This window comes from Protomyctophum parallelum (genome assembly GCF_964188405.1).
Source record: "Protomyctophum parallelum genome assembly, chromosome: 6".
Classification (NCBI taxonomy): Eukaryota; Metazoa; Chordata; class Actinopteri; order Myctophiformes; family Myctophidae; genus Protomyctophum; species Protomyctophum parallelum.
This window is the reverse complement of record NC_139701.1, coordinates 27425588-27451491: the sequence shown is the minus strand read 5'-3', so window position 1 is coordinate 27451491 and position 25904 is coordinate 27425588. Positions and strand designations below refer to the sequence as shown.

The window sequence follows — 25904 nt, the reverse complement described above, 5'->3', positions numbered from 1 at the left end:
ACCACTAGTCTCTGTTCCCTGCCTGCAGCAGAGACTGGTCTACCACTAGTCTCTGCTCGCCCCTTATTCCCTCTCCCTGGTGAGTCCTTGATTGACAGACTGGGCTCCACCCAGGTCCACAGGTGCGAGCTGTTGGCTAATGACTGCCTAGTTGTCTGATGTGTACAAAAACCTAAGTTTGAGATATATCGTAGTGCCGTGTGGTAACATCTATCAAGGAGGATGCGTTTTCATGCATACAGTGTATATAATATCACCATAATCAATTACTGATAAAAACTTTGCACAAACCAGATCTTCCTTGCCCACGAAGCAAAACCGCTTTTATTTCTGTAAAATAAACCTCTCTACACTCTCTTTTCCTCTACAGCACTATGCTGAGATATCTGGCCGTCACACCACCCATGTTGGAACTGGGCTCCTGTTCGGTCAGCTCTCAGCCTCTGACGGGGTACAACAATGCCTTGGAGCTGCCTAGGGGCCAGAGAGAGCCAGCTATTCCATCCGGGGGAATGGGGCTGGTGTGTGGTAGCAGCACCCCCATGCACTACCTCGTGCACCCTCCCCAAGAGGAGTGTGAGAGCTGGCAGAAGCACCGTGGAGGATTGGCTGGTGGGTCCGGCTCCCTTCTGGTGCCCCAGAGCCTCTCGACCAGCTATGACACCCTGTACCTCCCACATGTGCCTGGACATCCCCCACCACTACAGCAGCACCACCACCTAGGCCTTTCTCTGGATGTGTGTTCAGCATTTGAAGGTGGAGACGGATTGCTGGGAGTAGATGGTGACTTGGCAGTAAGTCCTGGTGTGATGAAGAGACGTCGTGGAGGCCTGATTGAGCAGAGGGACATTGTGAAGGCTCACGAGGCTCACAAGATACAGAGCACACCACAGGCACGACGCAAGGAGTGGGAGTGAGTATTAACACTGATATATTGCTCTCAAACGCAAATGGGCTTGGGCTGCAGGTGGTTTCCTAAACGCCACTTTTATTAAATATATTTTTTCATAGAAAGTAGTAATTTCCATCCCCTTATAATGTTCTGGATGTATTTTGATCATTAGCGTCAATTATAGCAAATCGCAATAGAAATGGCAAAATAGCTACATTAACAGTTGGCACCACTGCTAGATTTTGGATTGGAACCCTTATTCAACCTACTGTATAACTCACCTCCACTCAACTTTATTGTCACATCTACAGGTGTAAAAAGAAAAAGAAAGTGTGTGAAATTCAGTGTGGGTACAAACTCCATCATTGGCAGGTCAATGTAGTGTCAATCAATATGTGCTTCCGCACGCACGCACACACACACACACACACACACACACACACACACACACACACACACACACACACACACACACACACACACACACACACACACACACACACACACACACACACATACGTGAATAATAATAGTTGAATAATCAGATTAAAACTTAAAGAAATAAAAAGATTACACTGACCAATTAAGTGACTAAAGTCTGAAATTCCAATGTAATTACTTACCTTAAAAAATACTCCAATCCAGTCCACAACTTTGGATACTGTAACTCCTAAAACTTCACTATGGCCTGTTTTAAACTTGGTTGTGTGCCAATATACTGGTCAATACAATGAACGCACACAGCACACTCTGACTCATTGTGAGCTTGTAGGTGCATGACACCTGCTGTTTAGCTACTTTCTCTGGAGGATTAGTTGTTGGATGAGAGAAACTGACTGAAATTACCGCATATCAGTCTTTTCATTTCATTACATTTTTCATCACAATCAGTAATGCACGAGGGGTTTACTGAAACAAATTAATGAAAGGTTTACACCTGAATCTTTTTTCTTTTTTTTTATATAAAAATACACAGACCACTCGTCCACAGCCCTCCCCCCTTCCCACATACAAACCCACATACATAGAAGACAGCACAGTTAAAGCATAATAACAATAATATTATACAAAAAACGTAAAAAAAGAAAAGAAAAAGAAAACAAGTAGAGACAAATCTTGAGCAATCAATCCAGACTGAGATAGCTGAAAATAACTAACCTATAACATTTCTGATACAGGTAAGGACACATTTTCCATATAATTCAAATAAGGTTGCCAAATCTTCAAAAATGTTTCAAACCCTTTCGAATTTCTCAAAATATAAGTAATCTTCTCAAGAGGAACACAACTGTTCATTTCTGAGAACCATCTTGCAATAGGTGGGGGGAGTCAGACTTCCATGTTATTGCAATACATTTTCTAGCAACCCCGAGTGCAACCTCTATAGATTTGATTTTGTGTCTTCCTAGATTTGCACTGATTGCAGTGAAGTTTCCTTAAGGCCTCATTCACACGTACCAAACACCAATCAAGCAATGTTTGGTCATTTTGTTTTTGGGCCACCACAATGCTTTTCCAATGGGAGTCACATGGTTTGATCAAACATTTGTGTTTGATTGCTGATTGCTCCCCCCTCATCAAACAAAAATGTTTGTTCAAACCATGTGACTCCCATTGAAAATGAATTGGAGCAGCAATCAAACAGCAATCAGACATCGCACACGGACCGAACATTTGTTGTGTAGGTGTGTACGAAGCCTAAGACTTCGTACACACCTACACAACAAATGTTTTACCCGGTCCCGTTAGCGCTGTCGTCTCCTGGGAGACCCTTGAGAAAAGCAGCCACTTCTTCCGCCGTTTTGAAGAATCTTTCTCCCATCTGGCATGTCGACCCTGAGCGTAGCGGGATGCAGGAGAGAATCCATCGCTGCCCTCAGCCAAATCTGTAATGCGAATGTTGTTACTTCGGCTGTAATTCTCGAGCTCATCAATCTTGTCAAGTAAAAAGCCATTTTCACCATGCAGCTTGAGAACGACCATGTCCACCACCGCAAGTTTGTCCTCAGCTGTGCTGATGCGTTCCTCCGCCTCGTTGATGCGTGTGGTCACCCCATCGATTAAACCCTTCAGTCCAGAAATGGAGCGATTGATTTCTTCAGTTTTAGCATCCAGTTTGTCAGATAGGATCTTATTACCTCGTCTAATCTCCCGAAGTATGAGTGAATCTGCTCCAGTCTCAGCTAATCCACATGAATTATCCACAATTCATCCACAATCCACAATTCATCACAGATGGGAAGTTCCCCCCGGCGAAAAAAGTGGGTCCATCCATGTCGTCGTTATTCTGTCTTATTCTAGTTGAAGTAGATCTTGTTTGCATAACAGTGCCTTTAGATAGAAAAATCTGCACTCAGTTTGTATTTATCGTCCCAAAAGTTTAGTTAAATCAGGAAAAGTTTAGGAGCTCCGGGACCCCGCGTCTGTCTAGCTATGCTGCATCACGTGACTCCTCTACACCTGTATCTTGAATCCTGAGGTCCAGCTGTGCTAAACTTTTGGTTATGTTACAATAGGAATAGGATCAATAGAAGCAGACCTGTGTGTGTGTGTGTGTGTGTGTGTGTGTGTGTGTGTGTGTGTGTGTGTGTGTGTGTGTGTGTGTGTGCGTGTGCGTGTGCGTGTGCGTGTGCGTGTGCGTGTGCGTGTGCGTGTGCGTGTGCGTGTGCGTGTGCGTGTGCGCGCGTGTGCGTGTGCGTGTGCGTGTGCGTGTGCGCGTGCGCGCGTGTGCGTGTGCGTGCGCGCATGCGCGCGCGAGCGCGCGCACACACTCTTGCAGGTGTGCTGTCAACATGCGCTTGTGCGTGCAAGTTTATGCATGCATGCCTGGTAAGAGTATTTATCGTCTGCCTGCAGTGCAGTGGAGTTTCTGGCTGATTAGAAAAGTGACACCATCACTTCCCTTCTCTGCTAAAGCTCCTAACTTGTGGGGTGTCACCTCTGGTGGTGCTGCCACCCTCTGTGACACCCTCCTTCCTTACCCGTGTGCACCATATATCACATATTACGTTGAGTGACTAGGGGGTTGGGAGAGTGTAAAATGGGAATAAGAGACATGGTCTGTGTCCGAATTGATAGTCGTTCCCTGGCTACTCCCCATATGGGGATCCAGACTTAGTGGACTATAATAGTGATGATTTCGGACAGTATTCCCTATATATGACATCAATATCGATAGAGGGTGCTATAAGTCCATGGGTTCATGTACTTTTTTATTTGCATTGCAAAGGTTTTTATTTATTTATTAGATCGCCTCATATAAGAACTGTTAAAACTGTTAAACAAATCATCACATAGATAGATAGATCTTTATTTGTCATTGCAACGTGTACAACGAAATTAAAAGTGCCAACCAATCAGTGCATCATATCACAAAACAACATACTGTACAAGCTAAAACAAAACACACATGACTTCTTGTTATTGCACAACCCCAGCAGCACTAATGCACAAACATGTAATTTCAGCTGTTATCGCACAACAAACCCTTATTGTACTTAAGATAGCAGAGAAAAAAACTAAAAGTGTCGCAGCAACTGATCATTTTTTAGCAGCATTAAGTGCAACTACCGCTGTGGGATAGAAGCTGTTACTGAATCTGTTGGTCTTGGACTTGATCACTCTGTACCGTCTGCCTGATGGCAACAGTTCAAACAGTGAGTGAGCGGGGTGGGAAGTGTCTTTCATAATGTTCAGAGTTTTTTTATGACAGCGGTCTCTGTGTAGTTCTTCCAGTGTGGGGAGAGGGATATATGAAGAATCAACTGACTGAGAGAAAACACTAATGTTACTGCTGCTGAATTAGGTCACATTCCCACCTAATACTTCGGTAGACTCGTTCCGAATGGGCGGAGAAGTTGGGATTCTTTTGGGGATTAATTTGCTGCGGTTTGCCTTCACACTGTCATCCGCAGCAATTGGAAACGCAGCAAGGGGGACCTTTATCAATGTGTTCCATTCATAAACTAGCCTACACAGTGAAATCTATGGTGATAAAATTATACTCATAACGGGACTGGACCCCCCCCCCCCCCCCCCCTCTCTCTCACTATACGCACGCAGCCACGCACAGTTCTTTTGGGCATGGAGGCACAGCGCTGAGCGCACTGATATAACAGACAGCAGCGCAAAATGTTTACAGTTATAGCACCCGTTTAAACCGTCTGTCTGTGTCCCTTTTGGGCCCATATGGAGATTTCTGTATCTGCCTGTCTGCCTGTGTCTGAGAGTGCAAACTGACTGTGAAAATTGGACTGTTTAAGTAATCAATTATATGGCTCTGGTGTGGTGTTGCCATGGCAATCAATTGGCTGAGGCAGAGGCTGGGAATTCTACAGGTGATGGGATTTAGGCTAATTGGGTCTACTGGCAGAGCCTTTTGTGTCGGTTCTCGAGATTACAGACATACGTACAAAGACTTTGTGCATTCATAGTAAGAACATTAGAGATGTATTTAAAGATGCATGAGGGAACCACACATTATTTTGTAGATTTAGCCATTTATGCATCAGGTCATGCATCACCACTGGTGATTTGTAACCCGCATCATGGGTGATTTGTAACCACTAACCCGGCAATACATGGCGGGAGCCACGGGTAATTTGTAACAAAGTGAAGAAAGTAGTCACACAGGTATTTTAAAACACCATAAGTTACACAACGTTTCGGCCATGAACGGCCTTCATCAGGTTCTTCACTGTACAGTATGTATCTACCTTAGTCCAGCACCAGCCAGGAACTGGATGTGTGCAAGCCACCTGCTTTTTAAATTAGATTTGTAACAAAGTATGAGCAATTTGCGTGAAATGTTCTACACACAATCTATGGACCATTATCTGAAATCCCAGCTGAAGAGAAGTTTTTACGTGAACACTTGTTAAAAAAATATAGCTGCAAGCAGCGATAACAGGCACTTTGAACAGGCATAACTCATGCCTCATCTGTCTGTCTGTCTGTCTGTCTGTCTGTCTGTCTGTCTGTCTGTCTGTCTGTCTGTCTGTCTGTCTGTCTGTCTGTTTACGGTACGAACAGCTGCAATACCGCTGGGTGACCTAAAATGGCACTGTTGAGCAGCCTAAAAGGGACATTCACACTGAGCACTATAACCATCCATCCGGCCAGTGGTATTGTTGAGCAGCCTGCACGGCTCGGTTCACACAGGTGTGATTTTTCTTCTTGCTTGGCCCTATCTTATCGCTGCTTGCAGCTATATTTTGAATTGTATTCATGTTATTATGTTGTATTGTTCTCTTTTCTAATGTCTAGTTTTCGACAAATGGCCATGGTCATTATTGTAAATGAGAACGAAGTCCCATTTACCTGCTTAAATACAGGCTAAATAAATAGCCTGTGATTCATGTGTGTGTGTGTGTATTGTGTGGCTGTGTGTGTTTGTGTATTGTCCATGTACGCTTTGTACAGTATGTGTGTTGCAGGAAAAGCAGCCTCTTGGAAGGTCCTGTTGATAGTAATAATAGTACTTTGAATTGGCATAACATGTTAGTAATGACTGTAATCAGACAGCTGGGATTTATCCTTCTACTGAATGACAAAGAATAAGTATTGTATCAGTCAACTGGAGCAATCTGGAGTGTGTGGTCCTCATTCACAACAGCGTTTACGCTCATAACGTTACGTAACGTGAGCTTAACGTGAGTGGACAGGCATTTACGTGGATTTCATCGGAATTCATGAAATCTCCGTGAACTTGACGGTGACGTTGGTTGGTCGGAAATTCCGCAAATTCCTCCACCACCTCTCACCATGGCATAGAAGGCATACGCTTGCGTAAATTTATTTAGAAGGCTTCATGCTGAATCAATAAATAGTTCCCAAATCTCAGATAAAATATGTAGGCATGTGTCCCCAACATTGGTCAGCAGCCAATATCAAACGTGAGGAGACATTTGATTGAGTCCCTCCGGCCAGTCTTTCAGGGGCAGGCAAGAGCTCACTTGGGCCTTGCCTCTGTGGTGGCTAAGCTACAGCTATAGGTACACAATAGCTAGCTAAGAGTAAAAAGATCACACCCATGTGAAGTGAGGGGTGCTCTTATTATCATACATCATTCATCATACATCACATTCGATGCTCAACCAATCAAATCATCACAAATGTCATTCCGGCCTATCACTTTTGGCATCTTCACTTTTCTGCCCTCACTTTTATCTTCATTCTGTACTGTACGTTGCTCAGCCAATCAAATCGCTATGGGGTTATCAGCCAATCACAAGCCAATATTTGTGTTCACACAAACCCGGAAAGCTAGGCATAGGAGGGGCTAGTGCCCCTCAAAAGACAAAGCAGCATCACAAAAACAACATCCGCAATAAATGACAGTATACAACAGTATAGTACACTCAATACAGTAACCTGCTCTATGCTTAGACAATCACAATGTCATTGCATTATCAAGCACTAAGCATAACACACAATCAATTTTTTTTTTAGATTAAAGAGAGCCTATACTGTCAGCTGTCCAGCAGTCCAAATATTATTAAATTACATTTCAGAATGGTAGACCTGACTATACCATACCAGGCTTCAGACCATTACGTGGCACATCTATGCACGGAATGTCTATGTTCACAGGCTTCTGTGTGCGGCCTAGAGGAGCAACTGAGCATGTGCAACACCACTTCTTACACCATGGTGTCCTTTGGGAAACCGGGCCATTATCAGTACAACTGATTAATGATATATTTTGTGATGTGTCATGTACTGAGTGTGATAATCTGTTCTTGTTGTGCGTTTGAGTATAAATTAAGCCTCAGCCTCAGAACCATCTCTATTGAAAGTAACAGAGGATTTTTTGTTGTTGTACGACAAGAAGCTATAAACTATTGACGTGCCAAATATAGAAATGATCAAAGCAAGCAGGTTCTCTCTTACTGAGTCTTCCTTTTTGTGTTATCCTTTTAGTTTAGCTTTTTTTTAACGCCACGCTAATAGTGACTTTTTATGACTTTCTCATCATTGGCTGTCCTTTAAGCCATTGAGGTTTCCGCAATACCTCTGAACATAAGAGCTTCCCTTAGAACGTAAGAGCTTCAGACTCCGGTCACAGAATTCGATGTGACCGGAGTTCACAATTCGATATTTTCCAAATCGCAGAGAAGATGGTAAGTCTTCTGTGATGTTATACTGTGGTGAAAGGGCCCCACCCGGATCCTTGCAGGGGGGCCTCGGGATTTTCAGAAACTCCACTGCGAACGTCTACTCAGGCTATGGCATTACAACTGCTGGCACTATGTATAAAGAGGGAAATGTTCATCAGGCGGTTTAATAATCTATGAGCTTGTTTTATTTGATTGATGAAACAACACAGTTTTCTGAGAGCACTACTCCGCCTCCCCATTAGCCTGGTTAATAAACCAGACTAATCCCCATAGCCTAGTTAAATTAGAGATTGGGGAGGAGCAGCGACATGTGAAGACGTGTGCTATAATAATAAAGAGTTATATTTAACTTAAAAATAATTGACACCAACTGTTCTTGAAGCTAAATTACTATTGCTCGTTCTGGCCTGGTTTTGTCCAGTTTCCTCCGGTATGTAGAGTATGCTCATGAATCACTTTTCCACCAGGACACGGAGCAAATCACTCAACAGTCCTACGTACCACCTGTTTCTAAAACAAATTGCCACTCATTAGGTGTTCTTCCGCGTATGATGATGCGTGCATAGCCTCTATATTACACACAACAACCGAAGAATCCATATTTATGCAGACCAGACAGTAGGAGTATATATACGAGCCCTATTACACCAATGCCCATGAGTGAAGAAATTTGTCCTACATCCAGCCACCTTGAAAATAACCGCAGTTTCCTGGGAACAGAAATCACTCCAAGATCCTGAGAAGGCAAACTGGGCTTATGGACCGTTGCTAATGTTTGGGGTCAGCATGGGGGAAGAAGTATATCAGGGGTTATTAGCTTCTACTTCATGTATTGTCCTATTGGCTGCCGTAGCCAGACGCTACAGTATTTATTTACCTTATTCTATTTACAAATGTCTTACTTTATAAAAGTTATAGGTTTATACAGATGTGTATATGTGTGTTGTATGTATACATCTGAAAGAATGATTCATGATTCACCAAAGATACTTTTTGTTGTTATGCTCCTTTGCTTTCCATTAATGACACAGAGTGTGCTCTGTCTCACATATATACACAAGTCATAAACTGAATACCGGTATATTTTATGGATGTCAAATCAACAATTCACTTGATATTTCACAGTTGTGATGTATTCTGGCACCAGTATAAGTACCTGAGGGCTTAACGTCACAGAAGAAAAATGGACGCAGACACACATCGTCATTATAGTGTAGCCACTGTGTGTGTGTGTGTGTGTGTGTGTGTGTGTGTGTGTGTGTGTGTGTGTGTGTGTGTGTGTGTGTGTGTGTGTGTGTGTGTGTGTGTGTGTGTGTGTGTGTGTGTGTGTGTGTGTGTGTGTGTGTGTGTGTGTGTGTGTGTGTGTGTGTGTGTGTGTGTGTGTGTGTGTGTGTGTGTGTGTGTGTGTGTGTGTGTGTGTGTGTGTGTGTGTGTGTGCGTGTGTGTGTGTGTGTGTGTGTGTGTGCGTGCGCATGCATTTCGTCACAAATATTCATGTGACTGACTTGGTCTTTAATTTGTCTGTGGTCTAGTTCCCAACCACTGGTACGTGTACCTGTGCTGGTACGCGGGACATGTCCCACTTGTACGCAAGAAGGGAATCCCAAGTATTCCCGACCGTGAATCTATAACCGTGCAACACTAGGATCAATGATGTGGTCAATGACAATGATATAACATTATGTTGTGACATAATTATACAGTATAGCAGCGGGTAGGCTACTTGAGGCCAGTCAACTGTCTCCCTCCCCCATGGCAGCCAAGTCTATGGGATTTTTAACGTTTGTTTAGAGCATTTATGACGTAAATCCTTTGCCAGCCAAGTCTTTAGGGCATGTTTCTTTAGGGCACTAAATGTGACCGTGCTTTTTTGCCTTCAATGTTTCACTGCAGACATTGGTGATACTATACCTCTGTCTCAGACAGTTTCCAGGCTAGGCGGTGTTTACTGAATCAGGGAAAACAGCAGTACAATTGCCTCTGGGTTCAATCTGTCTCCTACTGTCAGTGTTTGGCTGCCCACAGAGCATAGCTTGAATGAAAGGCTCCCCTCACTGGACCCTCTGATGTTGGCTTTTATTATTATCCTGTTGTGCTGTGAGTCAGACATTCAGCCAGCCTACCAGGCAGAATCAGGGATTCAGAAAGTTATTTCCCACCTTCTATATTAGCCTGGCTGTCAGTCAGGCAGAAGATGCAGGGCTGTGTGACTGCCATTTCAAACAGAAGCACACGGCAATTGGTAAACATATTCTCACTGCGACTTTGTCCAAGCTGCCGTATTTCACAGATTAGGTGTTCAAATTAGACCATTTGCGGGGAGAATCTGATGCCTCGTAACCAAGTTACAAAGTACAAACATTGAAAACGATGACAGTCGTGCTGTCAAAAGCAGGCTTGAGCGGACAGTTGGTAGTGCTGTCGCCTCACAGCTAGAAGGTCCTGGGTTCGATTCCCGCTCGGGACGCTGTGGGTGCTGGCGGCGTGTTTCCTCCTCCGCGTCATCAGTGCCCATACCCGAAGGCGGGGTTGGCGAAAGGGCCTTTCTGTGTGGAGTTTGTATGTTCTCCCCGTGTCCCCTAGGGTAGGTACCCTCACAAAAAACATGCAGTAATCCTGGTCACTAAACTGCCTCCCCCTGGCCAGCCGGGGCGCCTGATGGAGGGGAAAGGAACTGGTTGGAATAATGTGTTCCTTCCACGCGCTACATCCAACCAGGGAAACTCCCCCCTGTCGGTGTAAAGGAGCAACTTGGAAACTCAGGCATGAAGGAAGCATGAGTTCAAGTCCGTTGCTCTCCCCTTGTCCCCCATATATGGGGACTAGGTTGGTGGAGGGTGTGTAGAGCCCAGGATCACATTAGATGATTGACACAGGGGTGAAAAATGGGTTACAAAATCGTGGGATAAAAATAAATAAAAATAAAAGCGGGCATGAGCCCTGCCCGGGCGTTTCATGAGCTGGTGGGAATCGGTTATGTCGGTTATGAGTTGGTGTGAGAACAGGTTGAATTGGAAAGAGATATGAGGTCAAAACTTAGATAATTGTCCCAGGGTTCGAAGCCTGATCCCGACGACCTTTGCTGCATGTCACTCCCATAGAGTAATAAAAAGATAGAGACCGAACCGGAGCGTTAGCTGATGATGATGAGAATCCCTGGACCAATTGGTCAATGGTTATAGTCTTTGGAAAAGGCCATCTTTAGATGTTTTTGTACCAAAGGCGCAACACATTATTAGGCCTGACCCTTTCAAAGTGCATCAATAAACAGCTGGGAGAGAATCTTTGCCCTTCCACTTAGTGTGCACCACCCCCCTTTACTGTCTCACAGTAAGCATTAGACAAACACCCAGAGCAGTGTAAATGTCAGAGCTGTTTGTCATAACTGAATTATTAATGGGCGAGATGCTGAAAAACCATTTTCAGCACCACAAAACCATGTGTCTTTCAGGGAGATGCGTCTAGATGTCATAGAAGAAATGCAATACTTCTGTAGCTATGCCTCCGTCTATTCAAACGGACATGTATTTTTTTGTATCACAACACATTTGTGTCGAGGGTCTATGTACAGTATGTAAGTTTAGACATGGTCTTATACTGCCCTTTGTCTGTACTTCTCTTTTCATCGCTCTCTTCCTCCATCTGTCCTGTAATCTCTCCCACTCCTCTCCTTATACCCTCCTTCATTCCTCCTGTTAGCTCTCCTCTCTGTGACTGTGTTTACACAGTAATGCCTCAACTCCTGACACGCTCACAGATTTACATTACACTTAAAACTCCACGAATCAACAGTGAACAAGGAAAGACTGCTTTCATCTTTTACGCCACAGGACAAATGGAAGGATATCCAATAAGTAGCAGGAGAGGCTTGGCTGCCCCGGGGCTGAGGGGTTCAATGGCTGCTCGGAGACAGGCTAGGGGGGTTAAATGATAATGGTGGTGGGGTGTGTGTGTGTGTGCGTGTGTGTCTTCCTGGTTCTTCAATCATTAAAGGAGGATGCAACACCATCCCTATCACACAGAACACCCCCATCACATACACTACATACATACACACACACACACACACACACACACACACACACACACACACACACACACACACACACACACACACACACACACACACACACACACACACACACACACACAGATGCCCAGTGGCCAGGACCTTTGCCTATGCAAGTTTGTGATGTAATACAAAGTTTGAATGAAACAAAAACAAAATCCTGGACTTCAAAATCAATTACTTTTATGATTTTAATTCAAATTATTATATGATGTTGAGAAACAAAGCATAGAATTTAATAACACTGTCCAATTTTTTGCTTCCAATAGTAAGTTCTGGTGTGCAGTTTGCGAACGAAGTTGCACAAATCACAATTATGAACTGGCTGGTGTTTCCTTTTGCCAAATCCAAATTGTATTGATAAATAATTGACCTAAGAAAAGTGCTTCACAATAACAATGTTGGTGTAAGACATTTACTGAAAAACTTTTTATTTTACATGCATACTTTATCAGTTGGTGCTCCAACCTTCATACTCTTCATGAGTTTCACTTCCAGGCATTTCCTAGTTGTGCGGCCTTTTCACGTTAACATGCTGGAGGTGGTTCTCTGTGTCCTGTTCCAATAATTGGAAATAATTTCCATCATGAAATGTTCTTATGAATTCATTTGTGTTTGAATTAAGACTTTTTTCTTAGTGTAACGATCGTGTGGTGGAATAATATCTGAGCCATCATCAAGGCCTTGCCTATATGTTTGCATTCAGACATGTGTTTCCATCTCTTCCCACCCCCCACTGCTAAACGTTAATACCATGAATCTCTGGGACGACATGCCCATTGCCTAGTCTAGCAACACCCTACGGGCTCCAATTTCGTCTCATCTTTCTAAATACACTGTTTGGGGATTTAGCAGTGGGGAAGGGGTGTTCCCCCACTAAAGTTGGTATTTTGGTTACCTGTCTAAATCCCTAAAACACCTCTGTTACCCGTTATATTATGCATAGGTGTGGTTTGGGCGTTACAATAATTGACCAATCACCAGTCCACATGCCATTGCCTTTAAGAGATCCCATATCCGTTGCCCGTTATGCCCAGTTCTATATTGCTTCATAGCCTTATGGTCTATATAGCCCATGGAAGAGCGATGTGTTGCTGCCTTGAAGTCTTGATGCACCCTGCCCCCCCCCCCCCCCCCCCCCAAGTGCCGTTTTTCTTTTTTCCCTCCCACCCCACAGAGCCAAGAACACTCGTCTTTTCATTGAGTCACAACTCGCTCAAATCTCACTCATTCAAAAGTCATCAAAGTTCTGTGTAAACTACGAAATTAGGGCTTTCATTTGGTGTATAGATCGTGCGTGTCTATACGGAATGGTATGAAGCTAAAAGGAAAGTTCGACAAAATCCTTAAACCCCATTTGCTGCTATGGGGTGAACGAGCAAATGCCTGGCACAAATAACTTCTTTGACTATACAATTATATAAACACAATGGACACAAGGAAGTGGCAGGCACTCACTTCTGCTGGATAGGAAAATTAGAAAGAGATGCAATAGGAGAATAATCTGGAGAGATGACGCAGCCTGACTCTGTGCCTGGACATCTCCATTGAGGCACGCACCGCTCTACCAAACTAATTTGGCACGGCTAACTTGTAAGTTACGGGTGCTTTTAAACTCCACTATCGCTTTCCCAAATGTGTGTGACCACAATAGCAATTTAGGGGAAAGCGTGCCAGCACGCCCATGACCACACCTCTAGGCACAAATACCGGTGTCTGCAAAAAGGATAGCGGGTGACACTGGACCAAAATACCGTTAAGGGACAGAGGAATTTTGGCGCAGCGGCTGAATTGGTAAAGGCTGCGACGAAATTGGAGCCGTACATCTCCTCAGGGACCAGGCCATGAAATGTGGGCAGTGGGACTACAATTCAACACCACGTGACAACAGTGTGAATGAACACGCACAAACGCATGCACACACAGTCGCGCGCACACACACACACACACACACACACACACATTATGCAGGCACGCCACAAGTTGCAGTGTGAGAATTTAATTATTGAAGAACACAGATTTGCCGATAACTCACTTACCACCAGCAATACCGTGGAATAAGGTTTCAAGCCCTGTGTTTGATGAAAATGTATATATATTTAATGGGAACATAAAGGTACATATTGAACCTCCAAGCCTTTAGGCTCATCATCTCTCCCTAATGTTACCTTTTATGGAAGCGGTCCATTGTGAGTGCCAAGGCCCCTTGTCCCTGTGTCCTTAACCTTATGATTATGAAGTCATTTGAGAGACGTGTTAAGGATGTGTAAGTGTTGCCTGGACCCTTTTCAATTTGCATACAGGACTAAGAGATGGATCAGATTTAAACTAGATTTAAACTAGATTTAAACTAGACCTGTGCCCTTCCGGGCACAGGTCTCCACCAGGTTATCCACAGATCCGTGCAGTTAGAGGTAAAAGCACTTTTTGGCCACTTATAGCGCCACCTTGAGGCTGAGTTGAAATTGTTCATGTGGCATTTCGTCCTCGGCCTAGTGGGAATGTGGGTGCACAATTTCACGGAAATCACGCGATGTGTTCATGATTTGCAGCATTTTGTTTGAAACTGAGCACTCCTGTGAACTTTGGAAGCCAATCTTAACCAATCAGGATGGAGTCTGATAAATCTGAAAGACCCGTTTCGTTGAATGGCTCTAGAGAGACTGTGTACCAATTTGCGTGATGTTTGGACAAAATCTGTAGGTGTACTGTGCAAAAACGTGTTTTGCACAAAGCGGCCTCCTGGTGGCGCTATAACAGGCCGTTCTGGAAAGTTTGGGGCAGAGGTTCATGGTTGGCATCCAGGGAGTGTGTGTGCAAAATATGGCATTGAAAAACTTGTTTTGCACAAAGCGGCCTCCTGGTGGCGCTATAACAGGCCGTTCTGGAAAGTTTGGGGCAGAGGTTCATGGTTGGCATCCAGGGAGTGTGTGTGCAAAATATGGCATCGACCGGGTTAACGGTGGCCGAGATTAGCTGTTCACGGACACACGGACACACACACACGCGGACGGACGGAGTGCAAAACATACTCTCCCCACATGCCTTCGGCCTGGTGGAGACAAAAATGTCTTCTACATCCTGACAGTTTTCTGAAAAAGCTGTGTTTCTATGTCAGTGGTTTCAATTTTTCAAAAATAGCAGACCTACAAGCTCTTAGCGTGCCACTCGGTGGCGCGCTATGAGCTTGTAGATCTGCTATTTTTCAATAAAGCATAACATAATGCTAACACCAAAAGGGGTTCCCGCCCAAAATGGGTAGGGGTAGTGAGGGGGGAATAGCTAGCAAGATTGTGGGGATACAGTTCAGCTGTCTGAGTCATATATAACGAAATCAAAGGAACTGGGTCATTTTTTATTCTATACATAATGGCTATCGAGTATCTAGCCTTCATCAGTACGTGTGAAGAATGTTTTTAAATTTCGAGGTCAGGCCTCACTGCACCACTGACCCATGGGTCAAGTCCTGGCAGCAGGGCAGTAGTCCTGGTTGCTACACTAGAGACTCCTCCTGCTGGTTGCCCAGGGCATTTCTTCAGCGTTCAACTGATTCTAAAGTTAAAACGTTTAGACCTGAGGTCGATTCTACAAATGTCTTCTAAATCCTGACAGTTCTCTGAAAAACCCTATGTTTCTATGTCACTGTTGCTAAAACATTTTAATGTCAATGACCCCCAGAAATATATGTATTTGCCCGCCGACCCCCATCTGAGAATATGTTGTTTCAGGGACCCTCCCAGAAGCAAAGATTTGAGTTAAAAATGTTAAGAGTCGGCTTAAGAAGTGAACTCAAGTCATGGTGACAGCGAAGCTAAATGTATTGCTGTGCATGGCTCTGAAGTAAACTAGAATGCAATGTTGCATAATATATCTAATCTGATTTAATGTCTTTAACGTTAAAATGCATTCAAGTTGTATGTTTCAAGTTAATCTCATTAAACTGTATTGATGATACGTATGTGCCTGTTCTTGTATACCCGTGCCCATGTTTCTTTTTTTTTTTTTTTTTTCTTTTACATTTTTATCCCACGATTTTGTAACCCAGTTTTCTTTTCACCCAGTGCCAATTATCTAATGTAATCCTGGGCGCTACACTTCCTCTGCCAACCTGGGGGGGCAGCGGACTGACCTCATGCCTCCTTCTATGCATGAGGAGTCCAAGCTTCTTTTCACCTGACAGAGGGGAATTTCCCCGGCCGGACGTAGCGCGTGGAAGGGACACGTTATTCCGACCAGTTCCTTTCCCCTCCATCAGGCGCCCCGGCTGGCCAGGGGGAGGAAGTTTTAGAGACCAGGATTACGGCATGTTTTTTTTAGGGTATCTACCCTAGGGGACACGGGGAGAACATGCAAACTCCACACAGAAAGGCCCTATCGCCAACCCCCGTCAGTTTCTTTTCAAGGGAGGCGAGGTAACAATGTGCATGTGCACATCATCACCACTGATCACCTCACGATCACCCCCTCCATTCAGTTATGTAGAGAATACAAATTAATTTAAATTCACGTCAGAGTGCGATGGTTACAAAAAAAGTCATGAGTCATACTAGCGTCATCGATTAGAGCAGACAGCTCTCACCCTCTAAATCCGGAATATTAATTATTGCACACACACACACACACACACACACACACACACCACACCACACCACACATGTGCGCATGCACACACTACACTAGTAGCCTACCAGTTTAAGCAAAGGATAACTTGGTATGTGTTAGTTTCAACCCCACACATGAGCTGTATATCTCTTCACCATGTTTCATCTTTTTGCGATGAAACACTTAATTTGCATTTTTACAGCTGTGGCCATGGGTGTACTTGTAGTTGGTATTTATGTTTGCGCAGCTAGGATCCACATGAGCATGTGCTCTCCAACTGCTGACTTGCTATGCTGCGCTTTTGTACTTTGGACATAAATGTACTGATGCACGGGAGAGGATCAATGCACACTCAGCATTGATTTAACTTGAAAGCGTGCACAGATGGAACAATATGGACCCTTATGGACCCATGTTCTGGACCAGGACCCTCACGGCTCCTTTTTGTTCTATGTGTATGCTCTCAAATTAACACTGGATTTTACTGTGGACTCTGTCCTGGACTCGTGGCCTCTGCTTTCTGCACATTCAATGCATCCCATTTCAATTTCAAAGCAGATTGTGCTGTTCCCCTGGTTCAATGCTCCTGGCATGCTGGAGCAAATAATACCTTTGTAGTGTGATTCCTTTCAGGCATAGAGGCTTTCAAGTCAATGGGTTTCTGCCTGGATACCTAGCTTTATCCAAATTCTATCCAAATTAGCCCATTTGCGTTTTATTTATTTATTACATTATCATTCAACAATGGAATTATTGCCCTGTGGTTTATGATTGGCATTAAGATTCAGCCAATGTATCCAGAATATAGCGTTAAGATTCTGCCAATGTATGCAGAATATAGCATTAAGATTCAGCCAATGTATCCAGAATTTAGCCTGGGAGTGAAATGATCTGTGCCTGTGGTCTGTGTGAGTGTGTGGGTGGATGTCTATCACACTGCTTGCTGCAAAACCAGAAGGTGTCCAAATGTTACAACCTAGTGACTAATGTTACAATACAGTATATATAGCTGTTCTGATAAATAGAGCAAATCAACTTTGTTAGCAAGTACGTTTTCTTCCAAAACCCACCACATCATGTTATTGATAGCATCATCCCACTGACCCCTAGTGGAGGTAATTAGAACTGTTTTTTTTATTTAATGCCCAATCTTATCTGAGAAAGTCTCTGTTATGTGACTGGTAATTTATTTGTACCTTCAATAAACAAAATGTTCCATGTGCTCAGAGATTTTCTCTTTCGACAAACTTAAGTCACATTCTGAGAAGCACTGGACTTCCATCCAAAGGTGGAAGCATAGATCTATACTCTGATATAAATTCATTATTTATTTATTTGTTTATGTGATTCTGTTTTAAATTAACATGCATGTAGTCTTCTAACATGCCTAATTACTTATTGCTTTAGAAGATAAAAGAGTGAAATTCAGGAATAAGGAAACAGAAATACTATTTGTAACTTATCTAAAGAACTATTCATGGCCCTGGTCTTTCCCTAGTGGGTCTGATCGAGGGTAGCTACTGGGGCGTAAGTCGGGACTTGATCACCCCGGCTAGATCACCCGAGTGAGGGGTATGATGTTCGCGAGACCCGAAACCCTGATGACCTTGGGATACATCACTGAGGATACGTCCCAGGTACATCCAAGCGATGTATTTTCGTTCTGAGGTATTCTATTTATAGTGACAGAAAAAAAATGTGACCAGATTTGACTCAGATCCTGCCAACGTGCAACATCCAGCTTTTCACCAGAGGAGAAAAACTGAATTTATTAAACTTTTATAGAAAATGAGTTAATAGCACATGGCAGACTCTTCACTTCACATACTAGAGCAGGTCTGAAATAAATATCAGAGCTGAAATCGTAAATATGAAATAAATGCTTAAACATGTAGCTAGGTGTAATGTACCCCAGAAGTGAAAACTTTCAAGCCTGTTTTCTCAAGACATTACTCTATAAGCCACATCTCCAAAACTTGTGGGTCAAACTGAACAACCAATATGTCAATTTGAAGCTATGATTCCCTGCTTTCATAATGACATGAAAAAACGAAAATTCAAAGAAATCCAATGGCAGTCCCTCAGTCAAATTTGGCCACAAATAATGTAGTCTGTGCACGTCTGATTGGGATGTAGGTCACATGGTTTCTACCATGTGAGTAAAAACAAATAAAAAACTAAACTAAAATCTAAAATATTATTTTGAATGCTGGATTGATGCTTATTAATGAAAATTCGTAAACTTGTGAATGGCACAGTTGGAAAAGGGTCCACTGCCCCCCCCCCCCCCCCCAGGTTGGCAGAGGAAGTGTAGCGCCCAGGATTAGATAATTGACACTGGGTGAAAAAATGGGTTGCAAAAATACAGCTAGCTTTGACAGCTACACCATGAGTCTCGACTTTTGATGAACACTACTGTGTTTGCTGAGTCATCCTGGGTACTTGCTGTATTTTTCCACATACAATGTATAAATCTTTTGCCACAGCCTCTTGTGGAATATGAGGGGTTTGAAGAAAGAAAATAAAGATCTTTCCAAGATTAATGTTATTATGGCTTTGACAGATGCACCATGGGTCTCTCGACTTTTGGTGAACAGTAACACTACTGTGTTTGCTGAGTCATCCTGGGTACTTAGTCATCCTGGGGTCGCTAGTCTTCGTGGGGTTCACCCATGATAATGTTAAATCATGTTAATTAATGTTGAATATCCAACTTTTGTTGTAACTTTTATTTCTTGGGCAGCATTTTGAGTGACAATAGACAAGCTTGGTGAATTTAGCTTCTTCCCGAACGGGTGTTACTTTTCAGAGTTATGTATGTATTTATTGTGTCTGAAGACGCAATCGAGGCTTGCTTACACAAAACCTGTTTTCTTTGTATTGTTTTATACGTAGCCAATCGTTGCCTGTTGTCTCTCTATTGTTTTATACAAAGCCAGGGGTTACCTGTCGTCTCTGTAGATTTGTAACGCAGCCTGTGGTTACCTGTCATCTCTAGTTTCTAGTGTTTTCTACCTACTGTGCTGTCCGATATGTACACCAGGCCTGGTATTCCATCAAGGCTTTGTTGTTGTCAGTTATAAAGGCAGAATGACAGGGCCATCAAATAAAGAACACAGAAATAATTTTTAATTAAAATTAAGTAGTAGTATATTTCACAACATAACTATAACAAAAAAACATCGCATGGATGCACCTGGGACATATCCTCAGTGATGTATCCCAAGGTCATCAGGGTTTCGGGTCTCTCGAACATCTTACCCCTCAATCAGGTGACCCAGGCGGGGTGATCAAGTCCCGACTTACGTCCCAGTAGCTACCCTCAGTCAGTCCCACTAGGGAAAAACCAGGGCCACACAATCCGTTGGAACTACTCCAGAACAACTCTGCCGGGAGGTACGCTTCTGGTGCATGGAAGGACTAGGCTCTGTGGGTTGACTCCTGTCCGGGCCCCTCCTACGTCTCACCAGGTCCACTCCTGCTCTCACCAGGCCCAGGACCTGCATTGCACCAGAGTCCCAGCACCAGACATTTCATTCAGGAGTGGTGGGCAATGGTTCCGCAGACTCCACCCGAGCGAGAAGGTGGTGCTGCGGGCTATAATACATATTATAATAATAATGTATTGATTGGTATTTGCAAATTACCAATGCTTGAGTCACACCTGATTCCTGAGTCAAAAGTTCATACACAATCAGCCCTGCACTAATCAGTCACAGAGTTGCAGTGAATGCCTTGGCGTTCCATGGAACATAACCTAGACTACGTTTATGGGACGTATTATAATCAGGGACTAAACTATTTGACATTCAATGTTCTTTTTCCACAAATGAGTCTTGAAAATGGGGTTCGTCTAATGAGTGTCGTCTTATATTCGGGACAATACAGTATATGGATGAATGTGAGGCCTCTTATTGGTGAAGCCAGCTGCTCCCCATTTTTGTTCTGCCTCTAATACTTGCTGTGTACATCCTGTACACTTGCTGTGAACAGTAGTTCACAAGATGAGATGATAGATTTGTGTCAAACTATCATCATAAAAAGTCCAGTGTGCCAGCTGTTCATACCAGAGATGAGCTCAAAACCACCACAGGCTATGTGCATGGTGTTTTTCACTTGATGTTGCCTTCATGGCCATAGCCGCTGTGCCCCCCTCACTCAAATTCCTGCCCTGATTGTACACATGAAAAGTCATCAAATCATCCTGTGGGGCGGTTTGGACCTCTACAGTACTATGACACCCCTTTGTTAGGAGTAGTTTTCAGCGAATGTCGGTAAATCTGTCTTTCCCTCCAACACATTGGTCTCTTAACAACATACAGTATCTGATGTACTGGCCATTTCCGCCATTATGTACGCCTTCATGATCTCAATAGGATGAACCCTAAGGATTGTTGTGACCCGGCTTATGTCCTCTCCTCTAGCTAGCACCACTATAGATTTGGTGTAGAGGGAAAATTGCATTAACCTGACTCCGCCAGATTGCGGCAGTATTGAGTTCACAAGTTCACTCCTCCTACCTGCATCTGGTCTCTCAAGCAGAAACGATGAACCCGAAGAAGCGGGACAAAAATCTGATATCTCCATAATAATTTCAAGTTGTAGTCTTGTTAGGTTGTGTTTACATTTGCGCTGTGGCACAGCTTCAATCAGTCTCGCGTTGATCCCGCCTCTAGCGGCCACATACAGCCGCATATCGCTCCGATCAGCACTGGGTCGGAATACGGGATGGGAAGCAGGAGGAGGAACTCACTACTGCCACCATCTGGCAGAGTCAGGTTAAAAAGCGTGGGCTTTCATCATAATTTACAGTGCACCAGTTGTGAATGATGCACAGAGCAGTAGTGCAAACTCTTGACTGTTAACAGCAGGTGAGAGGCATCAGCAGTAGACATACACACATGAGGGACTCAGAAAGAGAAAGAGAGCGTAGGAGGGAGAGGCTGAGAGGTGTTGTAAAACTAATGTAATTCATACTCAAAAGAGAGCTCCTACTCCACTCTGAAAGTGGTTATGTGCTTCATATGTGACTCAGAGATGCTTGGTAAATTTGTTGCACTCTGCAGAGCCGTGTCCAAATCGTAAAAGGCTATGTTACTTTTCAATCTCAAAATCAAAATTCTATGTTCAATGCAACTGTTGGTAAAGCTATCAACCAGCGTGCAATGCACCAACGACGCACGCACGCACACACGCACGCACGCACACACACACACACACACACACACACACACACACACACACACACACACACACACTGGTTACACTATAACGTGCTGTGTGTCTAATAATAATAATAATAATAATAATAAACTTTATTTGTATAGCACTTTTCATACATAAATGCAGCTCAAAGTGCTTCACAGGGCAGGACACAAAATACAATAAAACACAAGTAGTTAAAATGATAGAACAATAGCAGAGAACAAAACCGAATATAAGAACATAAAAAAAAAAAAAAACACATAAAAAAAAATATGTCTACAGAGGGTGCGTGTCTGAGCTTGAATGGAAGTTTATTCCAGGCTGTTGGGCCATAGAAGCAAAAAGCTGCCTCACCATACTTTTTTGTGCACATTCTTTTAGGCACTTCAAGTAGGCCAGCATTGGAGGACCTGAGGGGGCGGCTAGGGACATATCTAGGTAGGCAGTCACGGAGGTACGGAGGTGCGAGACCATTGAGAGCTTTATAGACAAGTAACAGAATTTTAAAGTCAATCCTAAAAACAACCGGAAGCCAGTGCAGTGATGTCAAAACTGGAGTAATATGTTCTCTCATCTTAGTTCTAGTTAAAACTCTAGCTGCTGCATTTTGGACAAGTTGTAATCTGTCAGTCGTTTTCTTAGGGAGTCCTGAAAAGAGTGCATTGCAGTAGTCAAGCCGAGAAAAAACAAAGGCGTGGATTAGCGTTTTTGCATCTTCCAAGGACAAATAGGCTCTGATTCGTGCAATATTTCTAAGGTGAAAAAAGGCAATCTTGGTAAAATGATTAATGTGTGAATTAAAATTCAATTCAGAATCAATAATAACCCCCAGGTTCTTTACTGTACTGTTACTTTCTACAGTCAGGTTGCCAAGTCTGCTAATTATTGATTATTTTTGCTCGCTAGAACCGATTATGAGAACTTCTGTCTTATCCTCATTTAGCTTGAGAAAGTTCTCACTCATCCAACATTTGATGCTAGACAGACAGGTCAACAGCGGGTCTAAAGCACAGGGATCGTCTGGGGCCACAGAAAGATATAGTTGGGTATCATCAGCATAGAAATGAAAATTGACTCCGTGATTGGTAATGAGTTCACCCAATGGCAGAATGTACAAGGAGAACAGTAGAGGACCAAGAATCGAGCCTTGTGGGACACCAGAACTGATGACGTGTTTGTCTGAGTCAAACTCGGCTAGATTGACAAAGTAACTTCTGTTTGAAAGGTAGGAGGAGAACCAGGACAGGGCCGTACCAGACAGGCCTATCCAGTCCTCCAGACGCTGTATTAAAATTGAATGATCAATCGTGTCAAATGCAGCCGTTAAATCTAGAAGTAAGAGAACGGATACATGTTTCTTGTCAGCAGACACCCTAAGATCATTCATTACTTTTACAAGTGCTGTTTCTGTGCTGTGACTTTTCCTAAAGCCAGATTGGAATTTGTTGTGCACATTATTGTTCTGTAGAAATACATCCAATTGATGAGAGATGCATTTTTCTAAAACCTTGCCCAGAAAGGGTAGATTTGAAATGGGTCGATAGTTACCCAAAACAGGAGGGAGGGCAGAATCCATTTCTTGCGACCGACGGGGTCCTTGCGACCGACGCGGTACGTCACTGCCCTCTGTCGGCCGGTCTTTGTCACGTCGGCCGGCCGGTTTGATGGGTCGGTCGGTCGCTATGTGTGTCTGTCGTTGCTGCCCCCTGTCGGCAGGCAGACAGGCAGTCTGTCTGTCTGTCTGTCTGTCTGTGTGTCTGTCTAAAATATAATAATTTTGGTCTGCCGCGAGCGGGAATTGAACCAGCGTCCCCAGCAAAAAGAAATTGAGAGGCGAGCGCGCAGACCGCTACACTACAGCGGCCATACGTTAAAAAGAAGTGTTCCATTGGACTTATAAAGTTAAGTCCAACGAGAGCAGAAAAAAAAAAATATGAAGAAAGACCAAATCAACGACCGGCCGACCGACACACATAGCGGCCGACGGACCTGAAAAATTTGCGACGGACACACATAGCGACCGACCGACCCATCAAACCGGCCGGCCGACGTGACATACGTCGGTCGCTAAAATTGCATTGGACCGACCGGCCGACCTAAAAAAATTGCGACGGCACACATAGTGACCGACCGACCCATCAAACCGGCCGGCCGACGTGACAAAGACCGGCCGACAGGGGGCAGCAACGACGGACACACATAGCGACCGACCGACCCATCAAACCGGCCGGCCGACGTGACAAAGACCGGCCGACAGAGGGCAGTGACGTACCGCGTCGGTCGCAAGGACCCCGTCGGTCGCAAGAACTGGATTGAGCCCTTGCTGCAAAACAGAGAGAGCCCTCAGGTACTTTATACTGGTGCCAGAATACATCACAACTGTGAAATATCAAGTGAATTGTTGATTTGACATCCATAAAATATATTCAGTTTATACACAGCTACCAACCAGATGTTTAGTTTTGTTTAATATAATTGGAATTTCTAAATGATAAATTAATTGCAATGTAAATGAGAGTAACCTAAATTATAATGCCATTGTGTTTGTGTCCTCAAGACACAATGTAGCTAATGGTAGTGCCATTATGACCTAATGTTTTGCTGATTGACAGTGGCACTGCAGCTTGGTCAGTGTCTGGGCCAGCCCAGGTACTTAACCAGGCTCCTGATCAGGTACAGGTGTTGCCAGTGGCAGACGGCAGAGGCTAACAGTTTTCTACTGTGTTCAGGAGGGCTGGTCGCCTGTGTTTGTTAGTGTTTCTTTCTGATTATTGTATCTGTATGTTATATAGGAAAATGACTGCGGAAAATAAAGCAAAGTTAAACTCAACGGACATGTTTTGGAGATCAGTTTGTACTGGCACACGTAAGAGCTTCCACCTGGCCGTCGGCAACCAGTAGTGACATTAAGGTCGCATTCATACCAGAGAGCTTTGCTGCGATTAAAACGAATCCTGCTGCGCATTGTCAGAAAGTGCGCTTCGTTTGGCAGGTGTGAAGGCTCATTCGAATCCTAATGCGCAGCAAATAACCGCATTTTACTCCGCCCAAAAACGTGGGTTTCGCTTCGCTTCGAATCGCACTTGACTACGATTCGGTGCAGGTGTGAATGCAATCCGCAGTAAATAAAGGAAATTAAGCAAACATAATGTGGCGGGTGAGGAGCTGAACACAGTTGGAGACGGTTAAGGCATATTTTACGCAGCGCAAAGATGTCCCGTTACTGTGGATAGACGTGGTCGAATAAGGAGACTGAAGCCCTGATCGAAATGAGGACGTGTACATTAATCAATTGCTTAAGAAAACACATAAAAACACTGCAGTGTATTATAGCCTACAGCCCTACATAATATTCTGTCTGTCTGTCTGTGCGTGCCGTAAACATGGAGTGCTGTCACTGTGTGGGACTGGGGAGTTATATCAGTGCGCTCATGCAGCGCTGTGCCTCCATGCCCAAAAGAACAGTGTGTGGCGGCTGCGTGCGTAGAGAGAGAGAGAGAGAGAGAGAGAGAGGGGGGGGGGGGGGTCCCAGACGGCACGACACATGCACGTTATGAGTGTAATTTTATCACCATAGATTTCACTGTGTAGGCTATAGTTTATGAATGGAACACATTGATAAAGGTCCCCTCTGCTGCGTTTCCAATTGCTGCGAATGACAGTGTGAAGGCAAACCCCAGCCAATTAAAAATGCAATAATCCCAATTCCCCGCCCATACGGATCTGAGTCTACCGAAGTATTAGGTGAGAATGTGACCTAAGTATAGAACTTTAGGCACTACAGGTAGAATAAAGGCTAGCTGTGCTTCTGTGCAAACATAAAGAATAAACATAACCAGTAAGACGCCCTGAGGGGCCTGAGGGCGAAAATCCGCCTGGGTAACGGCAGACTGCTGGGCGAGCGCTGGGGCTTTGGCGGGGGGTCAAATCAACATGGAATGTCAGAACAGGTCAGCTATGTATATATGTAGATATGGGTGGCAGAGGGGGCAATGTCTTGAGTGTACAGGGTTCTCAG

General features: G+C 44.0%; 1 protein-coding gene across 1 annotated transcript in view; it reads left to right on the top strand.

The window, feature by feature from the left end:
* Nucleotides 1-404: 404 nt before the first annotated feature.
* The window catches only part of cacna1ea (calcium channel, voltage-dependent, R type, alpha 1E subunit a), a gene marked incomplete at its 5' end in the record, with an annotated part of 146325 nt that continues 120825 nt past the window's right edge, over nt 405-25904 (top strand). Inside the window, one exon of the mRNA XM_083766471.1 lies at nt 405-913. Within this exon, the coding sequence (XP_083622597.1) occupies nt 405-913 (509 nt within the window). The remainder of the gene's footprint in view (nt 914-25904) is intronic.